The sequence below is a fragment of the Halichoerus grypus genome, chromosome 1 (genome assembly GCF_964656455.1).
Source record: "Halichoerus grypus chromosome 1, mHalGry1.hap1.1, whole genome shotgun sequence".
In the NCBI taxonomy this organism is placed as follows: domain Eukaryota; kingdom Metazoa; phylum Chordata; class Mammalia; order Carnivora; family Phocidae; genus Halichoerus; species Halichoerus grypus.
The window spans coordinates 54,401,063-54,416,605 of record NC_135712.1 but is presented as its reverse complement, the minus strand read 5'-3'; the positions used below and the strand labels follow the sequence as shown (position 1 = coordinate 54,416,605).

At 38.1% G+C, this 15,543-nt stretch overlaps 1 protein-coding gene across 1 annotated transcript in view; it reads left to right on the top strand.

The window, feature by feature from the left end:
* MYH15 (myosin heavy chain 15) overlaps positions 1–15,543 on the top strand; it is a 152,859-nt gene that overhangs the window by 54,485 nt on the left and 82,831 nt on the right. The window contains 6 exon segments of the mRNA XM_078058924.1: positions 717–804; positions 3,882–3,996; positions 4,886–4,980; positions 6,763–6,943; positions 11,234–11,412; positions 11,415–11,485. Of these exon segments, the coding sequence (XP_077915050.1) occupies positions 717–804; positions 3,882–3,996; positions 4,886–4,980; positions 6,763–6,943; positions 11,234–11,412; positions 11,415–11,485 (729 nt within the window).

The following is a 15,543-nucleotide window of genomic DNA, read 5'->3' as shown; positions in this document are numbered from 1 at the left end:
AAGTTGGAAAAGTTGAAGTTTATCTTGATATTAATGGGCTTTAGTGGACACTGTTGGTGCCCCACCTAGATCCCCCCTATCAACCCAACACCCATCTTCTAGCTGATGAGAATGGTGGCTGATAACAACTCACAGGTCCCAGAATTGCCACTGGTCAAATGGGAAGCTAAACTATCTCCTTACTCACCCCTCCAGACTCTGACTCTTTTCTTGCCTCAAGGTGGGGACCAACTTATGGTGCAATTGGTACATTTGTGCTCAGAGCTCCTGCAGGGATCACATTCAGCTTTGAATCCGTATCATTGCTTTTTTCTTCCCCCACCCTATCCTCCTTCTCAAGTAAATCCCTCAAATCAGAATCCCCAACTCAGATTCTGCTTCCAGAAAATCTGACCTTAGAAAAACTTTCCGTACAGAAAACTTGAGAAACAATTTATGTGTTCAATTTGTTTGATTGCCCAGCCATAAATTATTGCTACCAAATTCAAAACAGGTAGATATGATTCACAACAGAACTGCATCTGTCAGATAAATATTGACTTGCCATAGGAAAGAAATAATGTATGGTTTGGTAAGAGAAGAATGTTTAATTCATTATTTTATTGTTGATATGCATCTTGGCTTTATGATTAAGTTGGTGGAGACAATTGTGAGGTAGATTGGTGTTTTTAATGATTTGCAAAGTGATTTTGTGTTTGTTATGGTCTCTATTTAAGGAAAACCTAAATAAATTGATGACTAAGCTGAAATCAACAGCACCTCATTTTGTGAGATGCCTAAATCCCAGTGTGAACAAAATGCCAGGTAAGAACTAGACTTCTTTGTAATCCACACTAGGAAATACATTTGATTCAAGCGATGTTGAATGTCTTTTTAAGAAAATTTACCAGTTCCTTTTATATAAGGGTAGATTTCAGATAGAAAAATGAAAGTAACTTAAAAGTGAGGTCTTCAGAACCTCAAGATTGCTTTTGAATTGAGATTCGAGTGGACACACAGAAGGAATTCACAAAACCAAGTCAACTGGGTAACATTAGAATGTTTGATATTACCATTTAAATTCCTCCTTGAATTTCATGCTAAAACCTGGTTGAGCTTCTATGCCATTGTCAACAAGGGCAAAGTATAATAAAAGGGATTAGATAATCGATGGAGGCATTAAGGTAGATGTTTCAGCATAAAGGAAATTATTTTGTCTGAATTATCTAAATTGACCATAAAAACAGTTCCTAAATCCATTTCTAATTTTTAAGAACTCCCTCTAGCCTTCCTTGCCAATACTAATATCTTCCCTCTCCCTAACAGCACCCATCTCTTTAGTTATATACTTCTGAGTGGTGGATAGTTTTTTTTTTTTAAGGTTTCTCCCCCCACCGCCCACAGCAGTTTTATTGAGATATAATTGGCATTCAGCACTACAATATAAATTTAAGGTATACAGCATAATGATTTGCCTTATATATATCGTGAAATGATTACCAAGTTTAGTTAACATCCATTATCTCACATTGATAAATTTTTTCCTTGTGATAAGAACTTAGGATTGACTCTCTTAACTTTATTATCTTGATGCTTAACTTTTCAAGTATACCATACAGCAGTGTTAATTATACTCATCATGTTGTATATTGCATCCCTACTACTTATTTATCTTATGACTGGAAGTCTGTGCCTTGCGACCACCTTGGTCCAATTCCCCCCCCCCACCTCCTGTTTCTGATAACCTCAAATCCACAAATCTAATCTCTTTTTCTATGAGTTTGTTTGTTTTTATGTTCCACATTAAACAAGATCATACAGTATTTGTATTTCTCTGCCTGACTTATTTCACTTAACATAATGACTTCAAGATCCATCCATGTTGTTGCATATGGTGGGACTTTCTCCTTTTTTATGGCTGAATAATATTCCATTGTGTATGTATGTATGTGTGTGGGGGGTGTGTGCGCACATGCACACATACATCTTCTTTATCCTGTCTCTTAAACGCTTAGGTTGTTTGCATGTCTTGGCTATTGTACTGGATAATTTTTTGATGAATAGATGGTGGTAGGTGGGTGGTAGTGAATTATTTTTTGTTTTTAATTGCCAAACCAAAGTTTTTACAGATATTAACTACATGGACTATTTTCCATACATCATGGGTTTGAAGATTCTCGGACTTCTTTTTGGAAGCCTCTGACCCTCCCCCCTCTCATGCTCTCTCTCTCTTTCATTACAGGCTTCTATAAAACTTGGTCAGAGGCTGTCAGCTTCAAAGTTGTGTAGATGATACACGCTTATGTCTTCAGAGCACTAATCACCCTTGGAATATATAGCTAGCCAGATGCTGCTGATTCTAATTTCTGAGGTTCTGTAGTATCTTGCATTTTTATTAACCTCCTGTAATTAGGACCCTACTCTTGACAGCCTGTGACCTATTTTGGGAAAGTGTGATACTAAACAATGATGCTGCAGTTTGGGTTTTTGCAACACAAACACTTCATGTTCATTGACGCTGTATGTTTTTGCCTCATTGTTTCTTATCAGCTGGGTTTCTGAATGCATCTAGGGACACTGCTTCCATTTGGCAAGAAATCTAATTAGCTGACTCTATTTTGGAGCAATTCTGTTACCTATTAGAGTTGTCTCCCATCGAGTCAGCTCTGATTTCAGCAGTTGATTTTTTTTTTTAAGTCATAAGACAAAGTCCTAAGAAAAGTTGCATGATCTAATCAAGACAGTTTTTCATATGTACTTAAAGGGAATGAGCATCTTTGATCTTTTGGGGTCATAGAGTTCCACTTGTTCTCCTTCTTACAGATCATCTGTTTCTGTCTATGAAAGGGATTGGAGTACAGGAATATGGATATATGGCTTACAGTTTATTTCTGTGACCCTGGACATAAGCAGAGATTCATCTCATTTCCATTTTTCTTATAATACTCTCGTAGGGCTTTTGTGTTAGGAGGAACGCTACTTGGCTTCTTCCAGAAGATTTGCTGAAAGCCAGACACAGTGGCTCCTTCAAAGGTTTTTCAAAGGCTTTTCTCAGAGATTGCAGCTGCAGCTCTAGTAGGGCTTCATCTGATAAACAAGGAGGTGATAGGATGATGCTTATGCTATAGGACAAAACTTAGGTGCTGTCAAGATAATAAGGAGAGAATGTAGGCTGGGATGTGACCAAGTCCTTTGTAAGGCAAAAGAGTAAACAGAATTTTGTGGCTGTGCTCATCTTCTCCTTTCTTGGTATTCTCGCATTCTTGTAATCCCTTCCCCTTTCTACTTGGAGGTGGCAGTTCCCTTTTGTGTTCTTATACCACTCACTAGCTGGTTTTCAGCCAGAGAAAAGATGTAATACCAGCTATTTATAATCCTAGCAAAAATGTATTCTTTTTCATCTTCTAGGTGTATTTGCTTATAAAACTTGACAAACCATGAATTAAAGGGTTCATTCTGTGTTAAAGGAATTTCAGGCAAATCCTATTTGGAGACTTGCATGATAGGATGGGTACTGTGAATGCCATCAGGCTGGGAGTGAGTGAACTCCTATTACCTATTACATTAGAGAACACCAAATTCAAACTTTTTTTTAAATCACAAGATGCACCAATTAGGACAAGATCTTGGGTAGTAGTTCTTTTGGACACAGACTGAGAGCGACCCTTTCTCTTCAGGTGTATTGGACCCTTACTTGCTTCTTTTTTTTTTTTTTTTTTTAAAGATTTTATTTATTTATTTGACAGAGAGAGAGGTAGCGAGAGCAGGAACACAAGCAGGGGGAGTGGGAGAGGGAGAAGCAGGCCTCCCGCCGAGCAGGGAGCCCGATGTGGGACTCGATCCCAGGACCCTGGGATCATGACCTGAGCCGAAGGCAGACGCTTAACGACTGAGCCACCCAGGCGCCCACCCTTACTTGCTTCTGCAGCAACTGCGTTGTAATGGTGTCTTAGAAGGAACCAGGCTATGCTGTGAAGGTTTTCCGAACCAACTGCTGTATGCTGATTTTAAACAAAGGTAAAAAAAATACATCCCAGGATCTGAGGAGCCCAAGGCAGCCCATTCGGTTTTCCTCTCTTTCTGAGTATTTAGGCATGCATTGTTTGTTTGGTTGATGTCCTCCAGACTACAGATCGATGTGTTTTGGTGGTGGTGAGATATATGATGACAGAGTTCCATTATTACTTCCCCTTAAATCCAACATCCATGTAGCTGTAATATCCTTAAATCTCTATTAACGGATAATAGACCCACATATAGAAGAAATATATACAGAAGAAAGACATGGAGGCCGAATTGAATTTCTGAAATGTTGTATGTACTTAATCGTAGCTGCCTTCCAAGCAGGCTGTTGCTGTACTAGCAAGCCTGTGATAGAAAGGAAGCCAGCAGGGTGTGTGGCAGGAGGCAGGAGAGGTATTTCTGCTTTCTATTTTCTGAAGTCCAAAAGTATAAATTATAGGTCATCAAGCAAATTTGAGCAAAGTATGGTAGTGAAGAAATAGTATCTGCCTTGGGATTAAGAGGCATATTTCTAGTTCTCCGCCAGCTCACCATCAGGGTGAAGAAATCTTGGACGTTCAGTTATCTTATCTGTACGATAGAGATACTTAAGCCTGCCTCTTTCCCTCCCCTTGCTTCCCAATCTCTCCTTCCCTCCCTAATTGAGCAGAGGATCAAATGATGTTGTCTCTGAAGTACTATGAAAAGTACAAACTATATGCCAAAGTAAGGGATTACTGCTTGTATCCTCATTATTATTGCCAAGAGTTTTGTGAAAATCGAACATATTGATAGGGGAGGTACCAGTCTGTACCTCCTTTACCTCACTTGTTCAAATTATTCTTTATTTGAATCATATGACCTCTCTGACCCCAGGATTTATGGTTTATCTATTTTAAATTAGGTACTACATTCTGAACCCAAGGGCATTTCCAAGGAGTAAGTTTGTAAGCAGCAGAAAAGCGGCTGAGGAATTACTTGGCTCATTGGAGATAGACCATACCAGTACCACTTTGGAATCACTAAGGTAACCAGAAAACTAGGAAGAATGCATTTGGAGAAGAGTGGGAGGCAAGAGTGTGTATCTTAAAATACCCATGAAAGTGCAATGATAAGGCATTCTACAGTTCTTGTGACCACAAATAACACATACAGAGCTCAGTTGAAAGTGGAGACTTCAACGCTATTTGAGAGAAAACTCAATGCTTCTTAAACCTCAGTCCTGACTACATTTACATTTTTATAATTATTCATCTAAGTAAGTTTGTGCCAAGATATAAAATATTGAATCAACCTTAGTGTGCTAAAAAAAGTGCATAGACATCAGAGCTAGAAAAAGGTAAATCAACTTACTGGAATGAACTGCTTATCTGTGTGTAAACGGATTCATCCACAAGTACTCTTTTAGGGAATTAATTCTAGAAGACTGTATGAATAATTAAAAGTGTTAAGGTCAACCCCACTATCCAAAAAATTAATCCACAGTGAAGTTCCTTAAATGTGGTTTGCTAAATTCTGCTTTGTCTTAGATGATTTTGATATGATCCACATATTATGGGAAACTTCTACTAGATTTGGTTTGATTTGATAGTCAACATCAGGTTGTTCCTAATTGACATCCATAGAAGGACCAAATTATTAGAAAGAGAATTGGAGGGCCTAGGGTGAAAAGCTCACAGAAAAAGGAACTCCACAGGACATGATTATAAAATGTTATTTGACTCCCACATTTTGAGTACCTGAGAATCTGTTTCTGGTGTTTGTTGTTTCTGCTGATTTCCTCTACTGGTCCCTTGTTTCCCTATGGGCTTAGTTATTTTTGCTGTATACTACTGATCTAGACTAGGACTAGCATAAGGCAAGAGAGCCTCCTAAGGCACAAAGTTTAAGAAGGTACTCATTATCAGGGTTATGTAAGTACTGACTTATACAACCCTGAAAGTGAGTGCTTCCTTAAAATTTGTGTGTGACCCCTCACTCACCTCGTCTTGGCCATTACTAATAATTCTTCAAAAAGTATTTGTGTGAATTCTTTATTGCCTAAGACAAAGTCACTTTCTCTAGAGAAGAGATCAGCAAACTTTGGCCTAAGGGCCATTTCCATGGCCTATTTTTAATATGGCCCATTAGTTAAAAATGGCTTGACATTTTAAAATGGTTGTTTTTTAAAAAGAAGGGGGAAAAGGAAGAGGAGAAGAGGGAGGAGGAAGAAGAGGAGGAGGAGATGAAGAAGATTCTGTAGATCTATGAAAATTCTATGTGATCTGTAAAGCCCAAAAATATTTTCTATCTGGTCTTTTACAGAAAAGTTTGCAGGGGCACCTGGGTGGCTCAGTCAGTTGAGCATCTGCCTTCGGCTTGGTTCATGATGCCTCGGCGGGAAGCCTGCTTCTCCCTCTCCTGCTCCCCCTGCTTGTGTTCCCTCTCTCGCTGTGTCTCTCTCTGTCAAATAAATAAATAAAATCTTTAAAAAAAAAAAAAGAAAAGAAAAGTTTGCAGACCCCTGTCTGGCACTTCAGAGCACTGCCTGGCTGGGTCTGAAAATTTAAACCAGGTTCCCTCGACAACCTATACACTATTAACAGATAAGGAGAACAGTCTATGCTCTTAAGGAACCAAAATAACCACAGGATTAAATAAAATATTTTTGCAAACTTTAGATTTCTAAAACCAAACTTTCTAGAGTGTACATTTTGCACATTGAGTAAAACTTAACAAGAAAGACAACCAACCAATGAATACACCAGCTGTTCATACAGTCATTCAGGAGACATGTAATGAATACCCATTATGAGTGGAACTAGCATCTGACTTACTTCTTTTCGGTGTTTTTAAAAGCTGGCCTTCTGGAACAACTGGAAGCAATGAGAGATGAGAGACTATCTAAAGTCTTCACATTGTTCCAAGCCAGAGTATGGGGCAAACTGATGCGAATCAAGTTCCAGAGGATTCTGGAAGAGAGGTATGATATGCCTACCCTACACCCCCACTGCCAAAGGAGCGGTGTACCTGAATCAATGCGACCTTAGCTCACTATCTTGTAATAGGTCAGCATAAAGGGCTGCCACCTCTGCTTAGGCTGGGACTTCACTGAAAATTTTTAAATCCTGGAACACCAAACAGAGCACCAAGGGCTTTTATTGCTTTATATAACCAAGTATAGCATAATTCAGATATTTCTTGTATTGTTTCTGGGCTTCCCTTTGGAGGAACTCTTTATAGTCAGGGAAGACTGGATCTCCGAGGGTGGCGTGACTCTACAATTCCTAACAGGAGCAGACCTGGAAAGGTTTGCATGCATCCCATAGCCAACTCTAGGGAAATTTGCTGCAGAGTGAGGAGGTGTTCCAACCACTTTACAACCTCCCCTGGGTCAGAAACTGTGACTCTTAGTGATATGTAGTCCTAACTCTCTTATTTCATTTCAGGCAGGTTCACTAGGGACATTTATCACCACATTTGGACACGAAGGTGTAGGTTTTGTCTATTCTTTAAGAGAATTGTGGAAAACGAGCTAGCAAAATCTCCAAACAAAGGGATCGTGAGCAAGAGATTCTGCAGTTTTTGTTTTTACTTTTTCTACGGTGTAGTTTACCTTCTGGAGGGAGGTCCACAGATCTTGGTGTAACTTGTTTAATTGACTATCTGTTAATTCCTTCTGTTTTTCCGAAGAAGAAAAAGATCATTACATGGTGATATCAAAGGTATTAGAGAGACCTTTCCTAAAGAATCTTCTGTGACTCACATCATGCTCAGTAAGATATGGGAATTGATGGGAGTTTGGGGATCAGAAGACATGTCTTCTATGACTAGTTATGTAAATGTGGGTAAAACTCTTAATTTCTATATAGTTCGCTTCCTTCATCTGTGAAATGAGGCCTTTTTAAAAAATTTTATTTATTCATTTGAGAGAGAGAGACAGAGAGCACAAGCAGAGGGAGAGGCAGAGGGAGAGGGAGAAGCAGGGAGCCTGACACAGGGCTTAATCCCAGTACCTGGAGATAATGACTTGAGCTGAAGGCAGACTCTTAACCAACTGTGCCACCCAGGTGCCCCATGTAAAATAAGGTCTTTACTATCCATTCCTTCTAAATCATAGGATGGCTTTAAACAATTTTTTTTAATTTTTAAATTTTTTAAAGATTTTTATTTATTTATTTCAGTCAGAGAGAGAGAGAGAGCACGAGCATGTGCCCGAGCAGGGGGAGGGGGCGTGGGGGGATGGGGCAGAGGGAGAAGCAGGCTCCTGGCTGAGCAGGGAGCCCGATGCAGGGCTTGATACGAGGACCCTGGGATCATGACCTGAGCTGAAGGCAGGTGCTTAACCGACTGAGCCACCCAGGCACCCCGGCTTTAAGCAATTATTATAAAATATTTCAAACACACAAAAAATACAGAAAATATTCTAATGCACACTCATGGAGCTTATCATCAAAGTCTAGCAGTTCCTAACATTTTCTCTGTAATCACTCATAATTTAAAAACATTTACAAAATTGAAGCCCCTTGTGTATTTCTCCTTGATCCAGATCCTGAATTTGTGTTATCATTTCATGTTTCATTCATGTTTCATATACAAAACATATGAAGGTATGTTTTCATACCTTTAACATATTTTTCTGTAGTTGCTCACAACATTAAAAAAAATAAATTAACAGATACAGTTGAAGCCCCTTGTCTATTTCTGCCTTGATCTGAATCCTATGGAGATAGGCAGATATCCTTAAAAGGTTACATGAATTTGCCTGTTTTCAGTCTTCACATAAATAATATTCTGTATATATTATCCTGAAATTTGTTCTTTATATTCAGTACTATTTTTGAAATTTATTAATGTTGATAAATCTAGTGCTAGATTATGGATTTTAACTGCTATATAGTATTCCATTGTACAAATACACCATGATTTATTTATCCATTTTCTAACTCAAGTAAATTTAACTCATTTATAATTTTTTGCTATTTGGAACAGCTCTGTAGTGTCATTTTTGTAAATGTCTGCTCCTGCACATATGCGGGAGTTTCTTGAGGGCAGTGTTACTTAAAATGCTGGTTCATGCTCTGAGAGTTTGTGGGTAACAGCTGGTGAGGCCCGCACTTTCAGTAGCTTTTCTCTAGGGTATGAATTAGTAGATTTTGGCCTACACACCACTTCATGAGATATTGCTAAAATGCTTTCCAATTTACTCTTCACCAGAAGTGTCTAAAAGTCCCATTGCTCTATATTGTTGCCAACTTGTGGTATTTTGGACTTCAAAAACTTTTGCCAAACTTTGTCATATTTCTGACTTTGGGGAAAGCTAGCATTTCCCATTTAAGAAGATGTTGACTGTAGATTTTTCTTTTTGTAGGTATGATATATTGTGTGGAGGACATTTATTCTATTTTATCAGGAAAATGGTTAAATTCTTTTTCTGCATCTGGTGAAATAATTGCATAGTTTTTTCCCATTGACCTATAAGTGTATTGAATTATATTAATAGATTTTTTAAAATGTTAAACCCACTTTGTTTTTGAAATATCTTTTTCATACAATGACGGATTTGGTTATAGTATTATCATGAGGATTTTTGCAACATTGTTCATGAGTAAGTTTGGTAATTTTTTTTCTCCTACTACATTATCTGACTTTGGATCAAGATGACCTCAACATTATAAAACAAGTGGGGAATGTTTCCTGTTTTCAAAACATGAAACAATTTATTTTGATTATCTGTTCCTTGAATGGTTAGTAAAATTTGCCTGTAAAACCATGTAAATCTGGTGATGGGGTTTTTTGATAGATTTTACAATTTTGATTCCATTTATTTAACAGTTGCAGGCCTATTGAGATTTTCCTTTCTTCTGGAATCAGTTTAGATGAGTTTCTTTAAAAAAATTGTACATTTCTTTTAAATTTTCCAATTTGCTAGATTGTGATTTTTAATCTCTATCATAGCTATAATTATATTTCTAAAGCATAATCCTGGATTATTATATTCTTAAAATATTATTTCTAGTATTGTTTATTTCTGCCTTCTCTCCTTTTCCTTGATCATTTATGTCAGACATTTATTTAGACTATCTAATAAATCACCTTTTTCTCATTTTGTATTTTATTCTAATTTATTAGTTTCTGATCCCTTCTTTATTCTTTCCTTCCTTCCACTTGCTTTGGACTTATTATTAATTCACAATTTTTTTCAATGTGTCTAATCAGCTGCTTAATTCTCCTACTGAGTGTTTGATTTAAATGACTATATTTTCCAGTATTAGATATTTTATTTGGTCCTCTTTCAAATCTTTCTGCCCTTTTATCATAATGGCTTATTTCTTTCTTGTTTTTTCAAGTCTTTCCTCTATGCCTTTAAGAATTTTTAACAATTATTTTATGGTCTCCACCAGATTGTTCAATTGTTTGAAATTCTTGGGCGGTTAATCAAACTTTTTATTATAGTTGCTCACCCTCACTGATGGTTGATTTTTTTTCTATATGTGTTTTGTAATTTTGAAGCTTAAGCTCATCTTAAAGGGACTTTAATAGAATCTCTGATGCTTGATTTTAGGGTATTTACTTCAGTGCACATTTGCATTTTCCTTTCCCAAAAGCCCAAAGGGTATTTATTACCAGCGTAAAAAATGATGGTGCTGAATTTTTACATACATCTGCACTGATCAGATAGTATAATTTAAACCTCACACATTCCAGTGGTGCTGGTCCATGATAAAAAAAAACCTCCTGGAGTAGAATTTTTTCTTTACCCTGAGCCCAGAACAAATCAGATGTATTTCTCTTTGACATCACTTTGTGCCGGTGGTGAATTTTTTAATTTTTATTTTCATGAAGGGTGATGTTCTTTGAAAGTCTCAGCCTGTCTCTTTATCCATGTGGATATAAACATACAAATCCCTACAATACCAAGACTAGATCCCTCCTTCCATGAAGATGGCCAAGCTATACACACATTGATTTTTCGTTAAGGTTTTCTGCTCCCTCTTTCTTTCTTACCCTCTTTCAGGCTCAGTTCTCATTGAAAGGATGTGTGCAGTGGGAATATCTTGGGGGCATCTGGCCCACAATATTGCTAGCCCCAGAAATCCCTCATAGGGCTTTTGCCAGAATCAAGTGAGAGCCCAGATGTAGAAGCGCTTTGAAGACTAATAAGAAATTTTAATGACTCCTCAAAAGATATGCTTCTGAAGGATCTTAATTGGGAAAATGGCTCTCCTATTGTCTGGGTTAATTTGTTTGTCTTTATTCTCTCTTGATTTAGGGATGCACTTCTTTTGATCCAGCGGAACCTAAGAGTTTTCATGGCTGTGAAGACCTGGCCCTGGATGAGGCTCTTCTTCAAGATCAAGCCTCTTGTTAAATCTGCTGGAATGGGAAAGGAGATAGCTGCTCTGAAGGAGGAGTGTGTGCAACTGCAAAAAACCTTGGAGAAATCGGAGTCTCGGAAGAACTGAAAGCAAAGCAGTTCTCCTTCATTAGGGAAAAGAATGACCTGCTTCTTCAGCTGCAGGCTGTGAGTGGCCCCACCATTTGTTCTTCACATCAAGTTTTTAATTAGAGTCCCTTGTTTTGCAGGCAGTGTTCACTCGAGAAAAATGAGGCATGTGCTTTTCAAATACTATAGCATTTCACCAAACACAATGGAAACACTTAAGGAGACACCCTGTTTCATAGTGAAGTGATTTCATTGGCAGGATGTCTTTGAAAAGGGAACAAACTCTTAGATGGGTTTTAACTATATAAAAGCACCACAATCTATCATGGGAGCCAAGAAGCTCTGAGTCTTAATTTAAATTTTGTGTGATCCATTAGCAAATCAAAAGACAGGATTTAGTAGATCCTGAGAAGAGCTTTACTGAAATCTTCAGGATTATTGCAGTATGCTTCTAGTTGTTTTCCTGATTTTGGTCTCTCTACTTCCCCTACCCTAGTCCAAATCAACTTCACTAATCAGTCCAATTCTTAAAAGAGCAGCTCTCAGCATTGGCTTTGCCTCAAACTTATTGGTGAAGCATTAAAAAAATAAAAAGAAAAATGTGTAGACCCCACTGTCAGATATTTTGATTAAGCAGGCCCTACATGGGTTCAAATAATCTATATGGGTGATTCTGCTAACCAGTTAGGATTGAGAACCATTGGTCTTAAGCAAACATCATGTTGCTTCCCTGATGAATAAGTTTCAGATCCTGCAATATGTGCATTATAGATTCCAGACCCTTGGCCTTGGCATCCAAGCCTCCATCTCCAATCTGATACCGGTGTGCCATTACTCACTGCCTTTCACATTCCTCCTCTCTCATCACCAGGACTGCTCTTATCCCCAAACATCCAAAAGGCAGGGATAAGATTTTCTCCACTGTTATATTCTCCACCCCACTTAACCACAGTGCTAAGTTAAAAAATACTGGGTTCCAGTACAACTATATACAATTTATAATACAATTTATACAATACAATTATAGAACATTTTTTCGTGATTTTTGAACTTACAGAAAACAGAGAAAATTTAGTAATTTTAGACTGATCCAAGTTATTCTTTTATCTGGGGGTTATGCTATTCATCAGTGTTCCAAATGGCCATATTTTGCAGATGAATTTCACCCACGCCCATATTTTTCTTTCTTTTGTTTTTAAAAGATTTTATTTATTTATTTGACAGAGAGAGACACAGCGAGAATGGGAACACAAGCAGGGGGAGTGGGAGAGGGAGAAGCAGGCTTCCCGCTGAGCGCCGCCCCCCCCATGTCGGGCTTGATCCCAGGACCCTGGGGTCATGACCTGAACCGAAGGCAGATGCTTAACTGACTGAGCCACCCAGGTGCCCCCAGACCCATATTTCTGATACATAGTTAACATAATATTGGTTTCAGAATTTTAGTGTATTTCAGCCTCACCTGGGATACTTGTTAGAAATACAAATTCCTGAGCCCCACTCCAAACCTACTTTAAATTCATACTGTGAAAATCATCTTTTGTTTTTTTGTAATATCATGTTTTGTGTGGCTTGGGGGAGAGGCAGCTTTGGATGAGACCTGACCTCCCAGTTTTCATCATTCTTCCTGTCAACAGAGAGAGTGGCCAGTGCTACCTAGGCTGATATGGGAGATAGAGATGGACCCAACTCGTGCAGGGCATGGTAGGTAAAAGCCTGGGATACCTGATAAAGGATCAGCATGAGGAACAATGGAAACCCATGGAAGCCCATGGGGGCAAACCCAGGAAGGCTGAGATGAGTTTAAATTGTAACTGAGATTTTAAAAGTTGACAGAGCTACGACATTATTTTATTATTATTTATTTTTAAGGGACACAACTGAACACAGTAGGGATCAAAGAAACAAAGATTCTTTTCAAATCATTCACTTACTCAAAATACCAGCAGAACTGAGTGAACCCATTCTGATTAACGTTATTAACTGCTATCAGGGAAGGGATGTTCCTACTGTTAACCTGCCACACCATTGCTCAGCTGGCCCCCAAATCCTGCTGTCGTGTTTAATGAAGGGATCAATGATGGTCGATTGGACTGTCTTCTCCATTCAGTGACGGTGACCGGTCCAGTACACATACTGAATGGAATAGAGCAAATAAGCATTCTGCTTGTCAACCTGGTGTGAACTAAGATCAAATGTTCCCATTATTTCCTAAACATTGAAAGCTTCTCTGATTTGCATGGACCCTTCCTGCTTTGACGTTTTTGTTTGTTTTTAATTTATCCCTTTTCTTTTGGTCCTCGGTGATTTTGGAGATTTACTATTCTATGCCTTCCCCATCTGTGCCTTTTTGAGCCCCATTTGTTGGCAGATGTCCATTCTTAAGAGTTAGCCAGAAATCAATGGCCTAGAATTTTGCCATTTTCTTCTCTTTTTTCCTCAAATTTTTATTTAAATTCTAGTTAAGATATAGTGTACTATTGGCTTCAAGAGTAAGAATATAGTGGTGATTCATCACTTACATATAACACCCAGTGCTCAACACAACTAGTGCCCTCCTTAATACACATCACCCATCTAGCCCATCCCCACCCACCTCCTTCCAGCAACCCTCAGTTTGTTCTCATAGTTAAGAGTCTCTTATGGTTTGCTTTCCTCTCTCTTTTTTTCCTTCCTCTATGTTCATCTGTTTTGTTCCTTAAATTCCACATAGGAGTGAAATCATATGGTATTTGTCTTTTTCTGATTATTTCACTTAGCAGTATACTCTCTAGCTCCATCCATGTCATTGCAAATGGCAAGATTCCTTTTGATTGCTGAGTAGTATTCCATTATATATATATATATATATATTTACATTATATATACATATAATTTTATATATATATATATATATATATACACACACCACATCTTCTTTTTCCATACACCACATCTTCTTTTTCCATTCATCAGTCGATGGACATTTGAGCCCGTTCCATAATTTGGCTATTGTTGATAATGCTGCTATAAACACCAGGGTACATGTGCTCCTTCAAATCTATATTTTTGTATCCTTTGGGTAAATACCTAGTAGTGCAATTGCTGGATCGTAAGGTCGTTCTATTTTTAACTTTTTGGAGAAACTCCATGCTGTTTTTCAGAGTGGTCACACCAGTTTGCACTCCCAAACAACTTAAGCCAGGCAAATAGATAGTTAATAAATTGCTGGGGGTGAAGGGAGGAAAATCAGAGTAGGAGAGGAACCATGAGAGACTATGGACTCCAGGAAACAAACTGAGGGTTTCAGAGGGGAGGGGGATGGAGGGATGGGGTAGCCCAGTGATAGGTATTAAGGACGGCATGTATTGCAATGAGCACAGGGTGTTATATGCAAATAATGAATCATGGAACACTACATCAGAAACTAATGTAGTGCTGTATGGTGACTAACGTAATAAAAAATTGCTGGGGATGCCTGACTGGCTCAGTTGGTTGAGCGGCCAGCTCTTGATTTCAGTTCAGGTCATGATCTCAGGGTCCTAGGATAGAGCCCTGCATCTGGCTCCACGCTCAGTGGGGAGTCTGCTTGAAGATTCTTTCTCTGCCTCTCCCCCCACTTGCATACCCCCTTTACTCTCAAATAAATAAATAAATCTTTAAAAAATAATAAATTTCCCAGAGTGGCATATTGCAAAGGATGGATGATGAGGTCTAGAGATGGAAGATGGAGATAGATGTATGTGAAGTTTTGTTGCAATGAGACCTATATTTATTAAGAACTTGCTCACAAAGAAGGGGTTTTATTTAGCCTCTAACACAAATTAGAGAGGTTCAAAGTTATAAAACATTTTTTATAGCAAAAAGGCAATTGACCTCTTCATTTTTTTATTTGACCCATAACATAGGAACAATGGGTCAATCAATGGAGACTTGGAGGTAGGATATTTGGAAGGATAAAAGGAAAGACTATTTTACACTTGTATAACTTGTGGAAGTTACCACTGGCAGAATCATTGAGGAAAAGATTTTCATTGGAAATAATAGTGAAATCTAGTTAGTAACTTGCAAGTAAAATTTATGAATTCTAAATTCAGCCTATAAATAAAAAATATACAATTCTACCTGTTGAAGATATATATATGTATGTTTATACAAAA